Source organism: Cydia strobilella, chromosome 25 (genome assembly GCF_947568885.1).
Source record: "Cydia strobilella chromosome 25, ilCydStro3.1, whole genome shotgun sequence".
NCBI classification, from domain to species: domain Eukaryota; kingdom Metazoa; phylum Arthropoda; class Insecta; order Lepidoptera; family Tortricidae; genus Cydia; species Cydia strobilella.
Window position 1 is genome coordinate 3,265,346 of NC_086065.1, and position 19,272 is coordinate 3,284,617.

At 38.0% G+C, this 19,272-nt stretch overlaps 1 protein-coding gene across 1 annotated transcript in view; it reads left to right on the top strand.

Annotated features, from left to right (window-relative positions):
- The first annotated feature begins 1,697 nt into the window (after window positions 1-1,697).
- LOC134752930 (uncharacterized) overlaps window positions 1,698-19,272 on the top strand; it is a 70,224-nt gene continuing 52,649 nt past the window's right edge. The window contains exons 1-2 of the mRNA XM_063688712.1: window positions 1,698-1,832; window positions 9,537-9,615. Coding sequence (XP_063544782.1) covers window positions 9,558-9,615 — 58 coding nt within the window. The 5' untranslated portion in view covers window positions 1,698-1,832; window positions 9,537-9,557. The remainder of the gene's footprint in view (window positions 1,833-9,536; window positions 9,616-19,272) is intronic.

Below are 19,272 nucleotides of genomic sequence, written 5' to 3' on the forward strand. Positions count from 1 at the left end.
TCGACTATTTATTTATTTTATTTTATTTATTTATTTAATACAATTCTGGTTAAACGGCATTACAGCAAACACCAATGCGCCGAGAAACTTAACCTAACAGAAAATTTCATTTCCAGAAAAATATAGTACAAAAGTAGGTACAAGATACAAAATACACAGGAAGAAACAGAAATAACACCTCACATAACATAGTATTATACACCGACTGTGGAAGGCCTATCATCGATCGTCTCACAATACTTCAGACATTCACGGTACACAGTCGTCCATCTCCATGCAAACAAATCACAATCAGGTGCTGACGTCAGGAGCGCATTGGATGTCAGTGCTCGAGGGAGCGGCGAATTTCTGCGTGACACAGTGCGCGCCGCCGGCACCGCCAACAGTGGGCGCACCCGCGGTCTCAGATTAATCCTAGGGATATCCGGTACGTGCAGTCTAAGCACGCGACTCACAAGATCAGGGCAGTCTGATTCGCCACGCAGCATGCGACAAACGGTAGCAAGTAAGTCGCAGTTACGCCTTACTTCTAGAGAGTTGTAACCGAGTGTTCCGAGCAAAAACTTGGTTGGATATAAAAATGGGTAAAGCCCATATATTTTCTTATACAAAAATCTAAGAAAAGCCTTTTGAATCTTCTCTAGAAGTAAGGCGTAAGTCGACTCATACGGGTTCCACACAATTGACGAGGTCTCCAACTTGCTTCTCACCAATGCGTTAAAGACAAGCTTTATGGCCTCAACATCACGGAAGTCCTTGACGTTGCGGATCACGAAGCCTAGTCTTTTGAAACAACTATCGGCTAGCTTACGTATATGATCGTGGAACGTAAGACGCGAGTCAAACACCACCCCAAGATACTATAAGTTATTCGATCTGATTCCGATATGGCACTGATATGTCAGTGTCAAAAGTGACATTTCTTCAACCAAAAACGTCACTATTGACACGGACAAATCAGTATTATATCGGAAACAGATCTAATATAGTATGAATTTGCTCAAATGATTTTTAGGCCTAGACCCTAATCCGTTAAACAAAAGCCTTTGTTTCTTTTATGGAGAGGTGCCTTAGTCGCGTGCCGAGCGCGTGCCAAACAACCATGTCGTTAAAAAGCAACTATCGTGATAGTATTAAGGTTCAAAATGTAACAGCTCATTCTGAGATAACGAGTTTGGGTAATAAAGGACGATCAGTTGCCTGTGTGTGGCCTCAGAATACAGAGCTGCTACATAAATTTGAACCATATAAATAGGACGGTAAAATTTATTTTTAAGTAGGTTTGTTCCTTTCAGTTAGTAGCGGTAGCATTGGTAACCGCTAAACAAAAGGCTTTTGTTTAACAGATTAGAGTGTGAGGCGTAAAAATCATTTGAGAAATATCATACTATAAGATAACTAACTAAAATTCAAATATGCCTGTATGCATGGAGGCTCCATTTTTGACATTTAGGCTACAGAACCCAATCAAGTTATAATTTTATATTTTATATCAACACGTAGTATGAAGGTAACGAATAAAGGCACTTGGACTTCTCTTTTAAAAGGTTCGAATGACTTCTTTTTACTTCTTCTAGTAAGTTAGTTAATTCTTAAGTTAAATACCTGTAGAAATGCTGAAAAAATTTCTTATAAGGTTGCATTATACACCGTGCATGCGCCCCAACAAAATCATCAAGTATTCAACTCCCGCGCAAGCCTTGAGCCAGTCCCGCGCCACCCACCGCCGCGCGCGCACGGCCGCCATCTTGGAAAACGCCACGAAAACGCTCCGGAACCGCTAGTGTTTGTGCAGTTGTGAAGGATATGTGTACTCTGGTGAGTTCCATTACGTATTTTCTTATAGAGTTATTGTTTGGGGAAGTGAATTTCTCCTTCAATTGATTTTGATTACTCGTAAGTTGACAATAGAGTCAGATTTTGCTTGTGCAACAATTGGTTTTAGGGTTGCGGATATTATATTGCATTACATCATTCGTACATTAGTAAAATATTAAGTTTAAGTACTTAAAATAATTAAATGTTTAATTTTCACCTTATTATGAAGAGGAATGTAAATCTAAGGTCAAGGCCGAGTTATTTTTTTAAGTTATTTAGTCTGGTGAATATCTAGACTCTACAGGTAGCACTATTATAAAGATGCATCCGCCTGTCCATTTATTATGTTAATTTAAATATCTTATGTCATACCTAATAGATATTTATAATTACGTTAACTTCTTGTCATGATTAAGGATCATGAATTCTTAACCGAATTTTTAAACATCTTTTAGCATTCTTTTTAGAACTTTTTTTTATTTGCTCTATACTCGTACAGCACTAACGAGGTTTTAACACTTTTAACCCGCAATGGGGTTGGCCGGTCGAAGTGTTTAGCAGATGGCGCCAGCATAGCTTGTTTTTTTTTTTTTTTTTTTTTTTTTTTTTTTTTTTTTTTTTTCATAATAGGATTTTACAATCTCTTTATGACGTCAAACAATTGTATTTACTTAAAAATTAAATATTAAATAACATTATCTATGTTACACTATGCACATACTTATTAACTCCAAGGGTTAACGTCTTCTAAATAGTCTGATATTTTATAATATCCATTTTTGCACAACTTACGTTTAATGACCGATTTAAATTCATTTAATGGCAAACTTTGAATATCCAAAGGAATTTTGTTGTAAAAACGAACACATTGGCCAATGAAAGATTTACTTATCCTCTGAAGTCTAGTTGTAGTAGGTACAAGTTTCTCTTTGTTTCTTGTATTTCTGTTGTGTATGTCGCAATATTTCTTAAACATGTGTTTATTTTTCTGCACGTATAATAGATTTTCATAAATGTATTGCGACGCAAATGTCAAAATGTCTAATTCTCCAAATTTGTCTCTTAAGGAGACCCTGCATCCCAAATTATAAATAGCTCTAATCGCCCGTTTTTGCAATATAAAGATACAATTAGCATCTGCAGCGTGCCCCCATAAAAGGATGCCGTATGACATTAGGCTGTGGAAATAGCCAAAGTAGACCAGTCGAGCCGTATCCACATCAGTCAGGGTTCTAATTTTTTTGACTGCAAATGAGGCAGAACTGAGCCGATTAGACAATTTACGGATATGAGATCCCCACTGTAGTTTGGCATCCAAACTCATACCCAAGAAGACAGTCGAATCTTCAAAAACCAAAGGTTCATCATTAATTTTAATACTCGAAACTACCGGTTTAACATTAGGCAATACAAATTTCACACACTTAGTTTTCTTTTCGTTCAAGAGAAGATTATTAGCAGTAAACCAATCCACAACACTAGATATAGCAGCATTAACATCATTATAATTTGTTTGCTGTCGGTAAATTTTAAAAACTAACGAGGTGTCGTCAGCAAACAGTACAAGGTCATGTTTGTTGCGTACTAGGTGAGGCAAATCGTTAATATATACGAGAAATAGAAAAGGGCCCAAAATTGAACCCTGCGGGACACCCATTTTCAATTTGCTGCCAGATGAACTTGTACCATTTACAGTCACCCTCTGAGTTCTATCACTTAAGTATGATTCCAGAAGCTTAAGTTCCAACCCTCTAACTCCATAGTGGTGTAGCTTCCTGATCAGGGTGTCGTGATGTACACAGTCGAATGCTTTGGATAAGTCACAGAAAACGCCTAGCGCATCCTGTGACCCCTCCCAAGCATCAACAATATGCTTTATTATTTGAACACCTGCATCCGTTGTTGAACGACCGCGAGTAAATCCAAATTGTGTACTATCCATTAGATTATTACCATAGAAATAATGCCCTTGCCCTGTCAATCCCTAGAATTGTGTCAATTTTCATTTTTTTAATGCCCTGGATGCCAGCCCTTTAAGCCAAATCTCATAGAAAAAGGGGCAAGCTATGATGGCGCCATCTCTGCAAACCTTTGACAGTTGCCAACCCCATTTTTGACCATGTATGAAAGGTTAAATTAAAGCATTTTAGACGACCTTTAAATAAGCTAAGTATCAATACATACTAGTTAATATCCAAACCAAAAATGTTTTTGTTAAAAATGTGAGCCAATAACATTATGTATGATTGATATAAACACCACAAAATAAGTACAGAAAACTTAGGAAAAGAATAACATCTAATAATTAAATTGTATTTTACAAACAACAACAGTGTTAAATTTTAGTCCAAAATCTAAAGTTAAAATAAATATTGTCTTCGTTTACCGCGATAGTTACTTATGAAATAAAACTATTAAAACGGATCACCCATTCACCCGTCACCCGTTGAGCGAAACGGGATGTATTATAATAATAATAAATCCATTTTTTTAAAACAAGAATAAAAAATTAATTAATAAACAGTATAGATTATTTGTGTCTGCATTATTATTTTTTGTTTTTATCCCTTGGGGGGGATTGCCGTAGTCGCCACGCTTGGCAGGCGGGTTGGCGACCGCAGTTTGATAGAGGTAGTTCTCGGAGGACGCTGCTGCCCATCCACCGGATTTCCTTAAGTCGCCTCTTACGACACCCACGGAAAGAGAGGGGGGGTGGTGCTATTCTTACCCGGCACCACACGGCACAGGATCGGTCGGAGTGACGAGCCTTGGAGGAGGCCTATGTCCAGCAGTGGACGTCTATCGGCTGACATGATGATGATGATGATGATGATGATGATAGATTATAAATTCAATATACGCGATATAATCCGTTTTCATAGTTTTATTTCAACACTTAACTAAAGTCAGCGCAAAAAAAAACTCAGATACTTATAAGAAGGTTACAGTGTAAAATTGAATCGGCGTGGGAGACAGACCTCAAGGTAACTCAGATTCATACGCCTTGTATGGAAACAACGCTTATAAATAAAGATGACTAAAGACATACTTTAACCTTTTCCTTTTCTTGAATATCCTTGGAATATTGCTAGCAATATGTAATGGGTACATTAATTACGTGAGAGGTTTTTGAGGATTTTTTGCCGGAAAAAAATACCGTGGTATTTGTTAAAACCCCCCGTCTCCCTCAGGTGAGATTTAGTCAGATTCGGCTTGACCCCCCTAACGCCTTGACGCCTCCAATGACTTGTTTTTTATAATATAAACTTCGGCGATTGTTCCTAGTCACACCTGATGGAAAGTAAAGACAGGGCCTAAGATGGAGCTCACCGGTTCAGTAACAGCCTATTCACTCTTGTTTTAAAGAGACCGAGGTCATTCATATTGATCATGGAATACAGATGGCGGGAGCGCATTCCATTCCTTAGCCGTCCGTACCAAAAAGGAGGAGGCAAAACGTTTCGTCCGAACAAGTGGGACGTGGACCACGAACGGGTGCATTCGCTCCCCGCGCCTGGATGTCCGATGATGGAAAGGGGAAGGTGGGATCAGGTCGTGCAGTTCCTGTGCGCATTCCCCGGAATGTATCCGATAGAACACCGATAGGCAAGCGACCAGACGGCGACTTCAGTTTAAAAATGTTAAAAAAATGGTTTTTGGCTTTTTTTTTAGTTGGTTTGGGTTCTAATAGTTGGAATTTTAAAGGTGTCTGAATTTTAGTTATCAGCTCTTCTTACAATAGGGTTGGCAACAGTCAAAGATTTTTTTATAGATGGCGCCCGCACCAGCATGTTTTCCTGTCTCTAGCTTTGTTCTATAGGATCTGGCTTAAAACTCATTTAATTAGGCAATACAATTACAAAAAATAACAAGAATTAGACACCATTAGTAGGATTGTATATGCTGGTGCCATCTGTAAAATACTTCAACCAGGCAACCCCATTCGATCATCTTAAAAAATCTAAGATTGACGAAATGTTTGAGAAAGACGAGACATACTGGTCGAATAAGGATTGCCTGTCTCGAAATATGTGACGTAATTCGCTTATGCTCGGCCGTAAACGAAGTCGCAAGCACAAACTACATAGTACTTTAGTAATTAGAAGCAATCAAAAGTACTGCCCACACATGCTGTATCTATGAATGCAAGGTGTCACACGCACGCTACCTAGCCTTTAATGCTTCTACACGAACCAATTCAATTACTTAGCTAACTTAATAGTCCCCGGCAAGCTCGGCCAAATGGCACCTACCCATACAAACGTAGTTCCGCTCTCATTTTAAAACTACGTCTTGGATTGCAATGAAACTTTGCACATACAATGACATGAGGTATATCTAGGTCTTTAATTAGTTTATATAGCTCCAGTTTATAAAACAAACGAAATAGAGTAAAAACAAGTTTTTTTATGAAAAACTTAAATTCGCTGTATTTTTTTAACTATGGTATCTGAAGCTACATAAACTAATTACAGACATAGATATAACTTATCCTATTGTAAGTACAAAGTTTCAGAGCAATCTAGCTAGTCGTTTTAAAATGAGAGCGGAACTACGTTTGTATGGAGAACCGAGCTTGCCGGAGACCCTTAAGGTAAAGTTTACTGCTAAACACATGGTTTAACGTTTCTAGTTAGCATAGTTTTAGTACTTTAGTGCTTGTATTTCAACTGATTTTATAGTTCAGGCCACTTGCACCATCCCACTAACCCGGGGTGAAGCGGTAAAACCGTTAACCCAGTGTCAAATTGTACTGGTAAACATGGTAACTCCAGATTTAACCGGTTAACCTGTTAAATGCTGACCATATAAAATATTTTCCTTTTTACATAACTTCGGCTTGTTTAAACAGACGACCAGACCTGCAAATATTGGGTATCCACTAATCTATACAAATATTGACTGACCCGGGACCGAACCCGCGACCCCGCTCTCGTTCAGTCAAGGTTACATACCTGAGCCACCAAGATGTGAATTTAAAAATTAAATATACGGCTAATCTTTAGTATTTCATACAAAAAATGAAAAAAATATGTAACTTTTTTTGTCTCGTTATTGTTAAGTCTGGGACCGGTCTGAAAACCAGCGCCGGGCATCTCGGCCCGGCACACGCTAAGACTGGAAACCCTTTGCCCAATTGATTGTACTTACTTATAAATTAATAATTGTTTTTTCTTATTCTTGTTTTATGTAATTTTATTTTATTTTCTTTTGTACTTTTATTTCATTTTCTTTTGTACTTGATAATGTGGCAATAAACAATTCTTATTCTTATTCTTAAGTACAATGTCTTCTTAGATTTCTTGACCAAGGTGTAGATAAAAATCTTTTTGCTTTTCTGACGGGTACTAATAGCTTTTGTGGGATAGCCTGTCCTTTTGATACCTGATTAGTAGTATATCAATCTGTCCTTTTCGCACTTATGCTGCTCTGTTTGCGTGCTTGTACATGGGATAGAATACGTAATATTAGCGGTGTGGTCAAACCGTGAAAACTGGCCAAGCGTGAGTGGATTTACGAGAAAAGGGTTCTAAGTTTGTTAGAGTCTGGCCAAACTAAGCCTTGAATTTTTGAATTAGAGTTGTTACGGTTAGACTCTTTAAAGAAAGTCGAATTCAAAATACTTCTCTAATTGGTATTATGAGTACAATTTATTTTTTATTTTAATACTAAGAGGAACTTAGCACAAGTACAACCTTTTGCGAAACAAAGTAAACAATTTTACATACAAAAAATAAATAAACAAACGTTTTATTTTTTTGTTAGACATAATCTACAATTTAAGAATATTCAAATTTAAACGGTCAGTAAATTTGTAATTGAAACCCCCCTGTGGATTAATACGCTGTGATACGCGCTGCTGGCAGTAACGGCCTGGGTGGGCACGCAACCGACCATGACTTCGGTTCCTAGACTTTACTAATTGTTGCACGAAGTAAGCATTGGGTACCTACCCGAGACTGACCCGGGGATCGTTATAAGTACCTAAAGTACCTACTATGTAATAATTAAAAAAAATGAAAATTCTAATGAAAATGATAATATTAAATATAACATCGAAAAAATATCAGGCACACATTTGTGCCTAATTTTTTTTTAATAATAAATTATCTGCCATCTGACGAACACATTAATTCGTGTATGTGACGTTTTCAATCAAAAGGTACCACATTGTCGCTTGTCGATAAGGTTGATTTCTAATTGAAGTTTGATTTTTTTTTTCTTTGTTGGGGAAAAAAACAGATACAGGCCAATAAGATTTACAGGCAAAGTTATAACAGTACATATAGCCTACATCCTAAGACAATTCCCACTAGGAGGTCCGACAGTAGTTTTAGGATAGCATTGTGATCGGAACCATAGAGTAACTTATACTAGAGCGGTACTGTCATAGTAAATTTTGTAACCCCAGTAAATTCACTGCCATCTGTCGACACACTTTAAAACTAAAAATTAAGATTTATAAAAATACGATAAAATGTATTTAAATATAGATAAATGATTTTTTTTAAATGCATTAATTATTTTTATGATTTCGACCCATGTTCTTTCACTGATATGCGTTAAAATTGTTAAATAACAAACGAAACAGTCAACGCCATCTATACGACAGTGGGCCAAAACTAGTGGCGCCCTCTGAACGAGAATCAAATTTTCTTGATTTTCGAGGCACGTTTTTTCCTTAGACTGTAAACATCTATTACGGAGTTATATCTATCTTTGTCGGAACTAAATACACAGACATACACTATATACTTAAACTTAACAATAACGGCATTTAACACTTCTAAAGTACATAAGCACAAGCACAGGTTTATCATAAAAATAAATTATGGCTAATGAACACTACAAGATATAAAAAAGAAACAAAATTACACAATATATATAGGCTTAAAATTAAAGTTGTAATATCGAGCTGACTTTGCGCTTAAATTCAACTCGCGTATTATTAAATATGTCAACCGAGACTAGGCGTTTATTGTAGTTAGTACATATCCTACGCAGCGGAGCTCGCACCCCAGCGTTAGTGGCAGCTATCGGGACCGCGAATAGGGACAGATGTCGTGTCCTGTAGTTAGGAGCTCGGAAACGAATAGCCTCAAGTAGCTCCGGACAGTTGTACTGACCTGTACAGGTACATATGACCAGTACATATGTTGTATAATATGGTGGCATCTTTGGCGTGGCGTCTGCTCGCTAGCGTCTTCAACTTGTACGTTGTACTTGTTGTTGTTGTGTGTTGTTGTTGTTGTTGTTGTTGTTGTTGTTGTTGTTGTTGTTGTTGTGTGTGTGTTGTAGAAATAGCGCCTTACTGACAAGCTACAATAAGTACCCTTTTGGTTGAAAATGGCACATATTTTCTAGATAGGAGATCTTATAACCAATTATTTTTTCTTACAATCTTGTCCGTTAACAGGTAAAAAAATACTTGTAGAGAGACGTTTTTGATATAAAATTTGATGAAATGTCAGATCTCAAAATTGATTTCTGGGGCCAAAATTTTGTCCTTCAACGTATAATAGCCAAAAGAAAACCAAACTAACTTAGCGGTTACACTCACTTAGCGGTTAAATTCGATTATAAGAAAACCAGTTAATTTTTATTATATAGCATTAGTAAATACTGTAAAAAATAAGGGGGCAAAATAGCATTCTTAACAATACAATCAACAAGTACTTACAATTTATGTTTATTTGTTTCAGATCTAAAGTGAAAAGTGATAAAGTGTGGTGATCAAGATGGCAGCTTTTAAGTTGATGTTGTGTGTGAGCTTACTTCACGGAATTCTTGCCAAAGGTAAACCATTATAGGCATTATTTTTATATTTCTTTTTACTGCCTGTCTAATTAATATGTAATATAATAATATGTAATATATTATTATATATTATTATATATTATTATATGTAATATATTATTATATTACATAAAATAAATTAATATGTAATATATTATATTAAAAAAAATTTTTTTTTTAATTTCCAATTTGGAAACTTGCATTAAATTCTCGTGTAAGTTTCAAGATGTGAATCGGACGCAGTGTGCCATTCCCCAATACTACCTCCTTTGGACCTCTCAGGCCTTCAACGCTCACCATCGAGATTTCAATTTTCAACTCATTTTCTATCGCATCCTGTATATACCTAGTTATTTACGGCAGGTTACTAAACTAAACGGTTAGGAATTTGTTAATTAAACTACTCGTGGTTCCAGCACTATTTATTATGTGTAACGATAAATTGTGAAGAATATTTACTAAAGATTGATGTTTTATCAAGAATGTTTAAAAAAAATCCAAATCATCGCAAATAGCATATTTTCTGCTACGAAACTATGTTATGTTACAAATGTTACTCAACTGAGACGGTAATGAATACTTTCATAGCGCAAAATTGAGTTAAACATAACGTTATTTTATATCGGGCACTAGTCGCATGCGTGAGATCAGAGCGTGACGCGAAATGCATTTTGACAAATTGACTGTGACAGTTTTGACCGACCGTGAAAATAGTCTGTCATTGATACACGGATCATTTCAACTGCAAGATGGCGCATTCAGTTGACGACTGTAGCAACGTTACTGACGTAACTGTTGCACCATTAGGTACTACTGCAGCGTTGACAGTTTTTTTATATACCACGTCGGTGGCAAACAAGCATACGGCCCGCCTGTCGGTAAGCAGTCACGCCTGCAACACCAAAGATATTACATGCCCGTTGCCGACCCTTTTAAAACCTGTACACTCCTTTTTTAGGGTTCCGTACCTCAAAAGGAAAAAACGGAACCCTTATAGGATCACTCGTGCGTCTGTCTGTCCGTCTGTCACAGAATATTTTCTCCGAAACTACTGGACCAATTAAGTTGAAATTTGGTATACATTTGTAAGTTTGTGACCTAAAGATGGACATGTAACGTAAACAAATAAAATTTAAACATGGGGACCACTTTTGGGGGGTAAATGAGAAAATTAAAAAAATAAAGTTCTTCAAACTATATCGTGTTACATATCAAAAGAAAGAGCTCATTGTGGAAAACTCAAATATATATTTTTTTTTAATTTTAGGATAAATAGTTTAGAAGTTATTTACGAAAATATACAAAAAATGACCAGCAGTCTTTGCCCCGGAGTAAAGTATCGCCACACTGGCGCTGTCACATGTCAATTTCCTTGATAAAGTGAGTAAAAGTGACGGACTTCCGGTTCGAGCGTCATCTTGATAGTTATTAGCCTCGTGATTAATTCCTTTGTTTATTGTTTAACTAGCGACCCGCCCCGGCTTCGCACAAGTAGTTCAACTCATCATCTTCCTCGCGTTGTCCCGGCATTTTTGCCACGGCTCCATGGGAGCCTGGGGTCCGCTTGGCAACTAATCCCAAGAATTGGCGTAGGCACTAGTTTTTACGAAAGCGACTGCCATCTGACCGTCCAACCCAGAGGGGAAAACTAGGCCTTGTCGGGATTAGTCCGGTTTCCTCACGATGTTTTCCTTCACCGAAAAGCGACTGGTAAATATCAAATGATATTTCGTACATAAGTTCCGAAAAACTCATCGGTACGAGCCGGGGTTTGAACCCGCGACCTCCGGATTGCAAGTCGCACGCTCTTACCGCTAGGCCACCAGCGCTCTTCGCACAAGTAGTTCAACTAATTTACACAAAACCTTTTTAAATTTACATATAAACTATCCTCTCTATCTATTAAAAAAAACTGCATCAAAATCCGTTGCGTAGTTTTAAAGATATAAGCATACATAGGGACAGACATACATACAGACAGCGGAAAGCGACTTTGTTTTATACTATGTAGTGAAGTGTCATGCGCTGCCTGAGGACTATTCTTGGAGTTACTTGGCAAGATAAGATTAGCAACGAGGTAGTGCTCTCAAGAACGCATTGTTGCAGCCTAACTGCTATGTTAAAGCAGAGAAGACTTCGCTGGCTCGGTCACGTACATCGCATGAACCCTGGGAGACTACCACGCCAAGTTATGCTGGGTCAGATAGCGGACGTAAAAATACCTGGTGAGCGTCCAGCTCTACGGTTTAAGGACTCCTGTAAGCGGGACATGGACACTTTTGGCATTCGGACCGACAGTTGGGAGAAACGTGCTGAAATGAGACCGGAATGGCGTCACGACATTACATCAAAGCACGACGATGACTGGCTGGAGAACCTTAAGCAGAAAAGTCTCGTCGTGCTCACCACCTCCTGCGGACTCGCGTTTTGTGTGCGATCGATGCGGCAAGAAATGCCGCGCTGCGATAGGACTTTACAGCCATCAACGGCGATGCAGGACCCCATAAACCCACAAGCGCCGCAACAAGCATCTACAACAGATGATGTGGCCAATGATGATGATGATGTAGTGAAGTGTAATATCGATAGCTTATTAAACAGTAAACCATAGAGTAGCTTATACTAGAGCGGTACTGTCATAGTAAATTTTGTAACCCCAGTAAATTTACTGCCATCTGTCGACACACTTTATAACTAAAAATGAAGATTTATAAAAATACGATAGAATGCATTTAAATATAGATAAATGATTTTTTTTATTTGCATTAATTATTTTTATGATTTTGACCCATGTTCTTTCGCTGATATGCGTTAAAATTGTTAAATAACAAACGAAACCGTCAACGCCATCTATACGACTGTAGGCCAAAACTAATAGCGCCCTCTGAACGAGAATCAAATTTTCTTGATTTTCGAGGCACGTTTTTTCCTTAGACTGTATCCATCTATTACGGAGTTACATCCATCTTTGAGTAAACTAATGTGGTAGTGAATGGAGAATTAATCTTGAAACGCGCTGTAGCAGTAAAAGCGTTTTCACATGATCCGATCCGATATCGGATGTCGGAAGAAAGTAAAATGATCGCAGATTTATGTGTTTCTCTGTATTTATGTATGCATTTAATAAATCATTATTATTATAAAACAGGCGGACTTAATGCCAATGGCACTCTCCTGCAGCTGTTTTTGTCATAGGCGCCTTCCGACATCCGAAATCAGAAAGGCACATCCGATAAATTCAGCCAGTTATTACTGAACCAAATTCCTTTTTAGGGTTCCGTACCCAAAGGGTAAAAACGGGATCCTATTTCTACGACTCCGCTGTTCGTCTGTCCGTCTCTCCGTGTGTCCGTCTGTCCGTCTGTCTGTCTGTCACCAGGCTGTATCTCATGAACCGTGATAGCTAGACAGTTGAAATTTTCACAGATGATGTATTTCTGTTGCCGCTATAACAACAAATACTAAAAAATACGGAACCCTTGGTGCGCGAGTCCGACTCGCACTTGGCCCGTTTTTTCTTCTTTGTATAATGACTAACATTCAAAAATGGAAACTCCTAATAAGACTGCGCCAGAAGTGATCGAACCCGAACACAACACCCACGTTTTGCGACCGTTAGGTAACGATTAATGAATCAGGGGCAAAAATAATGAAATGAATTCTGTCGTTTTCAATCAAAAGGTACCACATTGTCGCTTGTCATAAAGACGCTCTGACAGGTTTTTCGTATAAAGATGGAAGCAATTTTCGTTCTTATTGTAAGCGACAATGTGGTACCTTTTGATTGAAAACGTCACAATTATATATGCGTGTGGGTGGAACTGAGTAGGTTGTCAGAAGTACAAAAGATATTAAGTGTAACACGGTAAATTGGCCATTTAGGTACGTCATCGATAAACGGTATACTTAGCGCTAAAATAAAACCGTACCTAATGGCCGCCGAGGTCAATGAACCAAAAACTAAATGTAACATGTTCTAGTCAATAGATTCGCGATGGATGGTTAAGGCCGGTACACACGAGCGGCCTATTCCCATCACCGTTCCAATCCATTTATTTGATTTGATATGTATTGAAATCAAATTTTACATTACAGCTAAGGGCGCCAATGCACTGTAAAACTAAGTAATTAAAGCAATATGTAATAAAGTTATAGGATAAATATGACAATAATTAATAAGCTACCTATGTTGATTCTCAAAAACGTAAAAAATCTTTAAAAAATATATAAGTATTGTCGGCAAACAAGTCGCAGTCAGTCAGGTGCAATAGATAAAAAAATGTTGAGGAGTGTCCGAGTGCGGACGATTGGAGAGTACTGGTGTGCTATCGTGCGAAAGGTTTCATTCGCTAGAAGGCGATGGGCATATAAATGCTATTAAAATGATTTACTTAAAAGCCATCAATTCTACCAAGCAGCATGTGGAACCAACTCAAAAGTTAACACACACGTGGATAAATTGCAACTTTCTTATCAGTTTTTGAAGTAGGTACAAAGATAGTCATTACGAGCTGATGTGGTGATTTTTAGGGTTCCGTACCCAAAGGGCAAAAACGGGACCCTATTACTAAGACTCCGCTGTCCGTCTGTCTGTCTGTCTGTCACCAGGCTGTATCTCATGAACCGTGATAGCTAGATAGTTGAAATTTTCACAGATGATGTATTTCTGTTGCCGCTATAACAACAAATACTAAAAACAGAATAATATAAATATTTAAATGGGGCTCCCATACAACAAACGTGATTTTTTGCTGTTTTTTTCCGTAATGGTACGGAACCCTTCGTGCGCGAGTCCGACTCGCACTTGGCCGGTTTTTTTTACTAAAGTTCAATTTTCTGAATTACTCAATGAGTTCGAGTCGGATAATAGAGAATATTACGCGAAACTGCGTAGGTGGCGCCACTACCACAATCTGAGGGTCTATCGCGAAACAAGAAATCGAAATTACGTTATCTAACATCTCTGTCACTCTCGTACATTCGAGCGATAAAGAGGCATCGGATACCGAAATTTCAGATTCGCGTTTCCCAGTAGGTTCTCTGTAAACAAATCGCCTTGATGCATCAATGTTATATTTATTATCTCTTAAAAATTGTCAAAAACCTGTTAAAGGCACAGTATGTATAAGTTACTCTATGGTAAAAAGGCTAGTGCTGCACTCTGGTGGCAGAACATTGCCTAGGGGTATTACTACCCCCTATTATTTTAAAGATAAATTCTCCGCTAAGATTGTATACACAGCCTTATTTAACGAATGACTGGGCGCATTTACGTACGCGCTATAATCTTGGGATACGTCTTCTGTGCCAATGGCAGCTCATCGAAGTCTTTTATTAGTCGACTATTTAATATAGTTTTGATTTCATGTTCAGTTAGCTATTACATGCATGTAGGGTAAACTCGCATTTGGTGACACACCTAATTCGGTGATACAAGTTTTGAAGCATGACACCGAGGAAAGCTAGTGAATTAGGGCCTATTAAATGGGACCTCACGGCTCCACGGCTTCGCGGCTTTGCCGTGAGGTCCATTTAAAGGCCCTAATTCACAAGCTTTCCTCGGTGTCATGCTTCAAAACTTGTATCACCGAATTAGGCGTGTCACCAAATAATGCGAGTTTACCCTACACTTGTACAGTCAGCTGCAGAGATAGTTGACTTATTTAAAGAAAACATAGATATTTGTTGCGTAAATGTTGCGTAAATTTCATGTAATTTAAGGCCCCGTAGTTTCAGGTTCTTCTCTCGCTCTCTGTGTGTCCGGGATCGCGGGTATCATGTTTTTTTTTTCAAGTTTTTACAAAGAAACATCGATGAGTTCGATCAAAAATAAAATTGCGCATTTTTAGGGTTCCGTACCTCAAAAGGAAAAAACGGAACCCTTACAGGATCACTCGTGTGTCTGTCTGTCTGTCCGTCTGTCTGTCTGTCTGTCCGTCTGTCACAGCCTATTTTCTCCGAAACTACTGGACCAATTAAGCTGAAATTTGGCAGACATATGTAAGTCTGTGACCCAAAGACGGACATGTAACGTAAACAAATGAATTTTAAACATGGGGGCCACTTTTGGGGGGTAAATGAGAGAATTAAAAAATAAAGTTTTTCAAACTATATCGTGTTACATATCAAATGAGCTCATTGTGAGAATTTTAAATATTTTTTTTTTTTATAATTTTAAGGTAAACAGTTTAGAAGTTGTTTAAGAAAATAGGCAAGAAATGACGATTCCCCCCCCCCCCCCCCCTTTATCTCCGAAACTACTGGGTCAAAAATTTGAAAGAAATACACAAAATAGATCTTTACCTATAGATTAGAGGAAAACCTATTAGAAATGTGCAGTCAAGCGTGAGTCGGACTTAATTACTTATTTTTGGTTTTTTAAAGACATTTCACATAAAAAATACGTTGTTTAAATTGTGTAATCTACGGAACCCTTAGAACGCGAGTCCGACTCACACTTGGCCGGTTTTTTGAAGAAATTTCCATATTTTAGCCTTTTTGTGCAAAAAATTGATCAAAAATAAGGTGGGATTTAGACCTACGTTCGTGATTTTTTTCTATCGAGCAAAAGTCAAGATATCACGTTTCGAATTAAGCTATTTAAAAAAGACCTCGAGATTGCAAATTAAAATTTTGGCAACCGTATTGTGATCTATGAAAACGCTACGATTTTTCAAAAACTTTGTTGGCTGAATCTACTGCACCTTAAGCGCATGTCTTTAAATGTGACGTTTTCAACCAAAAGGTACCACATTGTCGCTTGTTGATAAGGTTGATTTCTAATTGAGGCTATATGGAAATAGCTCCTTACTGACAAGCGACAATAAGTACCCTTTTAGTTGAAAACGGCACAAATGAGAGCGTAACTTGAGCGGCTTTTTGGCGGCGAGTTCGTGTGGACGCTTCCACACTTTGTCAATGCAAAGTTTGCACAGAATTCGCCTGGTCCAACTGTACTATCAAATAAGTGCACAACTCGCCAGACTAATAGGCAATATTATGCGAAACTGCGTAGGGCGCCACTACCACAATCTGAGGGTCTATCGTCGGATCGCGTTTCCCGCGGTAGGTCCTCTGTAAACAAACCGCCTTGATGCATCAATGTCATATTTTATTATCTCTGTAAACTTGTCAAAAACCTGTTAAATGTACAGTATGTATAAGTTGCTCTATGGTTTACTAAAAAGGCTAGTCCTGCACTCTGGTGGCAGAACATTGCAGTAATATCCCCTATTCGCCCGATAGTGCTCTAAAAGGCGGTTGGTTGACATTTCAACACTATTGTAATGGCCGTTCGGAAAGTCGTGCGCGGTTCGACCTTGGATCGTGTGTGGAGACTAGACCACAGAGCATAGATTACTTTCCTAGTATAACCTGGCGGCAACTTTTGAAAAAAAAAGCCAATCTGCAGTAAATGCTGTTCTACGAATCTAAGTAACTAGGAGGGGGCAAGTGCCCCGGGCGCCATCCATGGGGGGACGCCAAAATGGGCAAAAGGCAGCAGCAGGGAAACTTTTGTCAGTCGTCAGGGGGCGCAAATTTTGTGACTGCCCCGGGCGCCATATCCTCTAGCTACGTCCCTGTAAATAAATAAATATTATAGGACATTCTTAAACAGATTGACTAAGTCCCACAGTAAGCTCATGAAGGCTTGTGTTGCGGGTACTCAGACAACGATATATGTATATAATATACAAATACATAAATACATAGAAAACACCCATGACTCAGGAACAAATATCTGTGTTCATCACACAAATAAATGCACTTACCGGGATTCGAACCCACTATCCACAGGGCAGGGCAGGGTCACTACCCACTAGGCCAGACCAGTCGTCAAATGTTATTTTCAATGGTCTAAAGACAGCGTTAAGGCTGCGTTTCAACAAGAGATGACCGAGGTTGAGTAGCGAGGGATGTGTTTGTTAAGAATACAATCACTTCATTTATAGATATATCCTCGCTCAGCGCAGCTCTAGCCGGCAGTTTTCTTGGTGCTTAAAACATGATTTGCTACGTATTCTCGCACATCTCTAGTGGAATCGAAGCCTAAGTTCCGCGAACCTAGCCGCCTCCATACAATCGAATTAACGCACTTTTTGGCAGCGGGTTTTTGGTGTGACTCTTAAGTGTTTTACCTTTCAATTACTTATATTTTTATAACCTGTCTATAACGTGTGGGCAGCAGTAGATACATTAACTTAACAAATAACGATACTCACCTTACACCCACCAGTGTACAACGACCTTAATAACTTCTCAAAAGGCTTTACAACATATAATATACATCCTTTCATCACCTCGCTAACTCTTACTACTAACGCAGAACGACGATATTCGTACGCTTATCATTTTCTGAAACGCATTTACAAATTTGTACAAACTTATCGATGCAACTGAAATATGAAACGTTAGCTCTTAAGAGCATTGTTTAAATTTGAAAATCGAACGTGTTTTGGTTCCATGAATTTGCAAACTTGAAAATGTAGCTAATAAACTTTAAATTTGTTCTAAAGCGGTGAGCATTAATTCGATAATAGAATAGACTTAACAAAGAGGATATAATATATAGAGCGGTACTGTCATAGTAAATTTTGTAACCACAGTAAATTCACTGCCATCTATCGACACACTTTAAAACTAAAAATGAAGATTTATAAAAATACGATAAAATTTATTTAAATATGGATAAATATTTTTTTTTATTTGCATTAATTATTTTTATTATTTTGACCCATGTTCTTTCACTGATATGCGTTAAAATTGTTAAATAACAAACGAAACCGTCAACGCCCTCTATACGACAGTAGGCCAAAGGTAGTAGCGACATCTAATCGAGAATAAAATTTTCGTCATTTTCGAGGCACGTTTTTTCCTTAGACTGTATCCATCTATTACGGAGTTATATCTATCTTTGGACTTAAGTATTGCAACTGCATATGTAAGTATATTTGTTTAGCTTCCTACATTTTCACACCCACATAATGATTGATTCAACATATTATCACAGTATTACAATTATTCTTTGTAATAAATAATTGTAATACATAATAATTATAATTATTACATAATTCTACATAATAAACTAATTTCAGACCTAGATATCATATTGTAAGTACAGTTTCAGCACTAAGTTTCAGAGCAATATAGCTAGTCGTTTTTAAAATGAGAGCGTTAAGGGGCCCACTGACTATCAGTCCGCCGGACGGTATCAGCCTGTCAGTTAGAACAAAAATTTGACAGTTCCGAACAACTGACAGGCCGATATCGTCCGGCGGACTGATAGTCAGTGGGCCCCTTTATAACTACATTTGTATGGAGAACCGAGCTTGCCGGGTATTCTTAAGTCTTAACCATAAAATAAAATCTGATTTTATTAACGCAGTTACTCACGTTGAGTGGGCACACTCATGTCCTTTTGAGCACCGGTAATCTGGGCCGACTTGCAAAAGTATGACGGTCACACCCACTATTGTGGGCTTAATATGGCCGCGTAAAAAAAAAACCGGCCAAGTGCGAGTCGGACTCGCGCAGGAAGGGTTCCGTACCATTACGCAAAAAAACGGCAAAAAAATCACGTTTGTTGTATGGGAGCCCAACTTAAATAGTTAATTCTGTTTTTAGTATTTGTTGTTATAGCGGCAACAGAAATACATC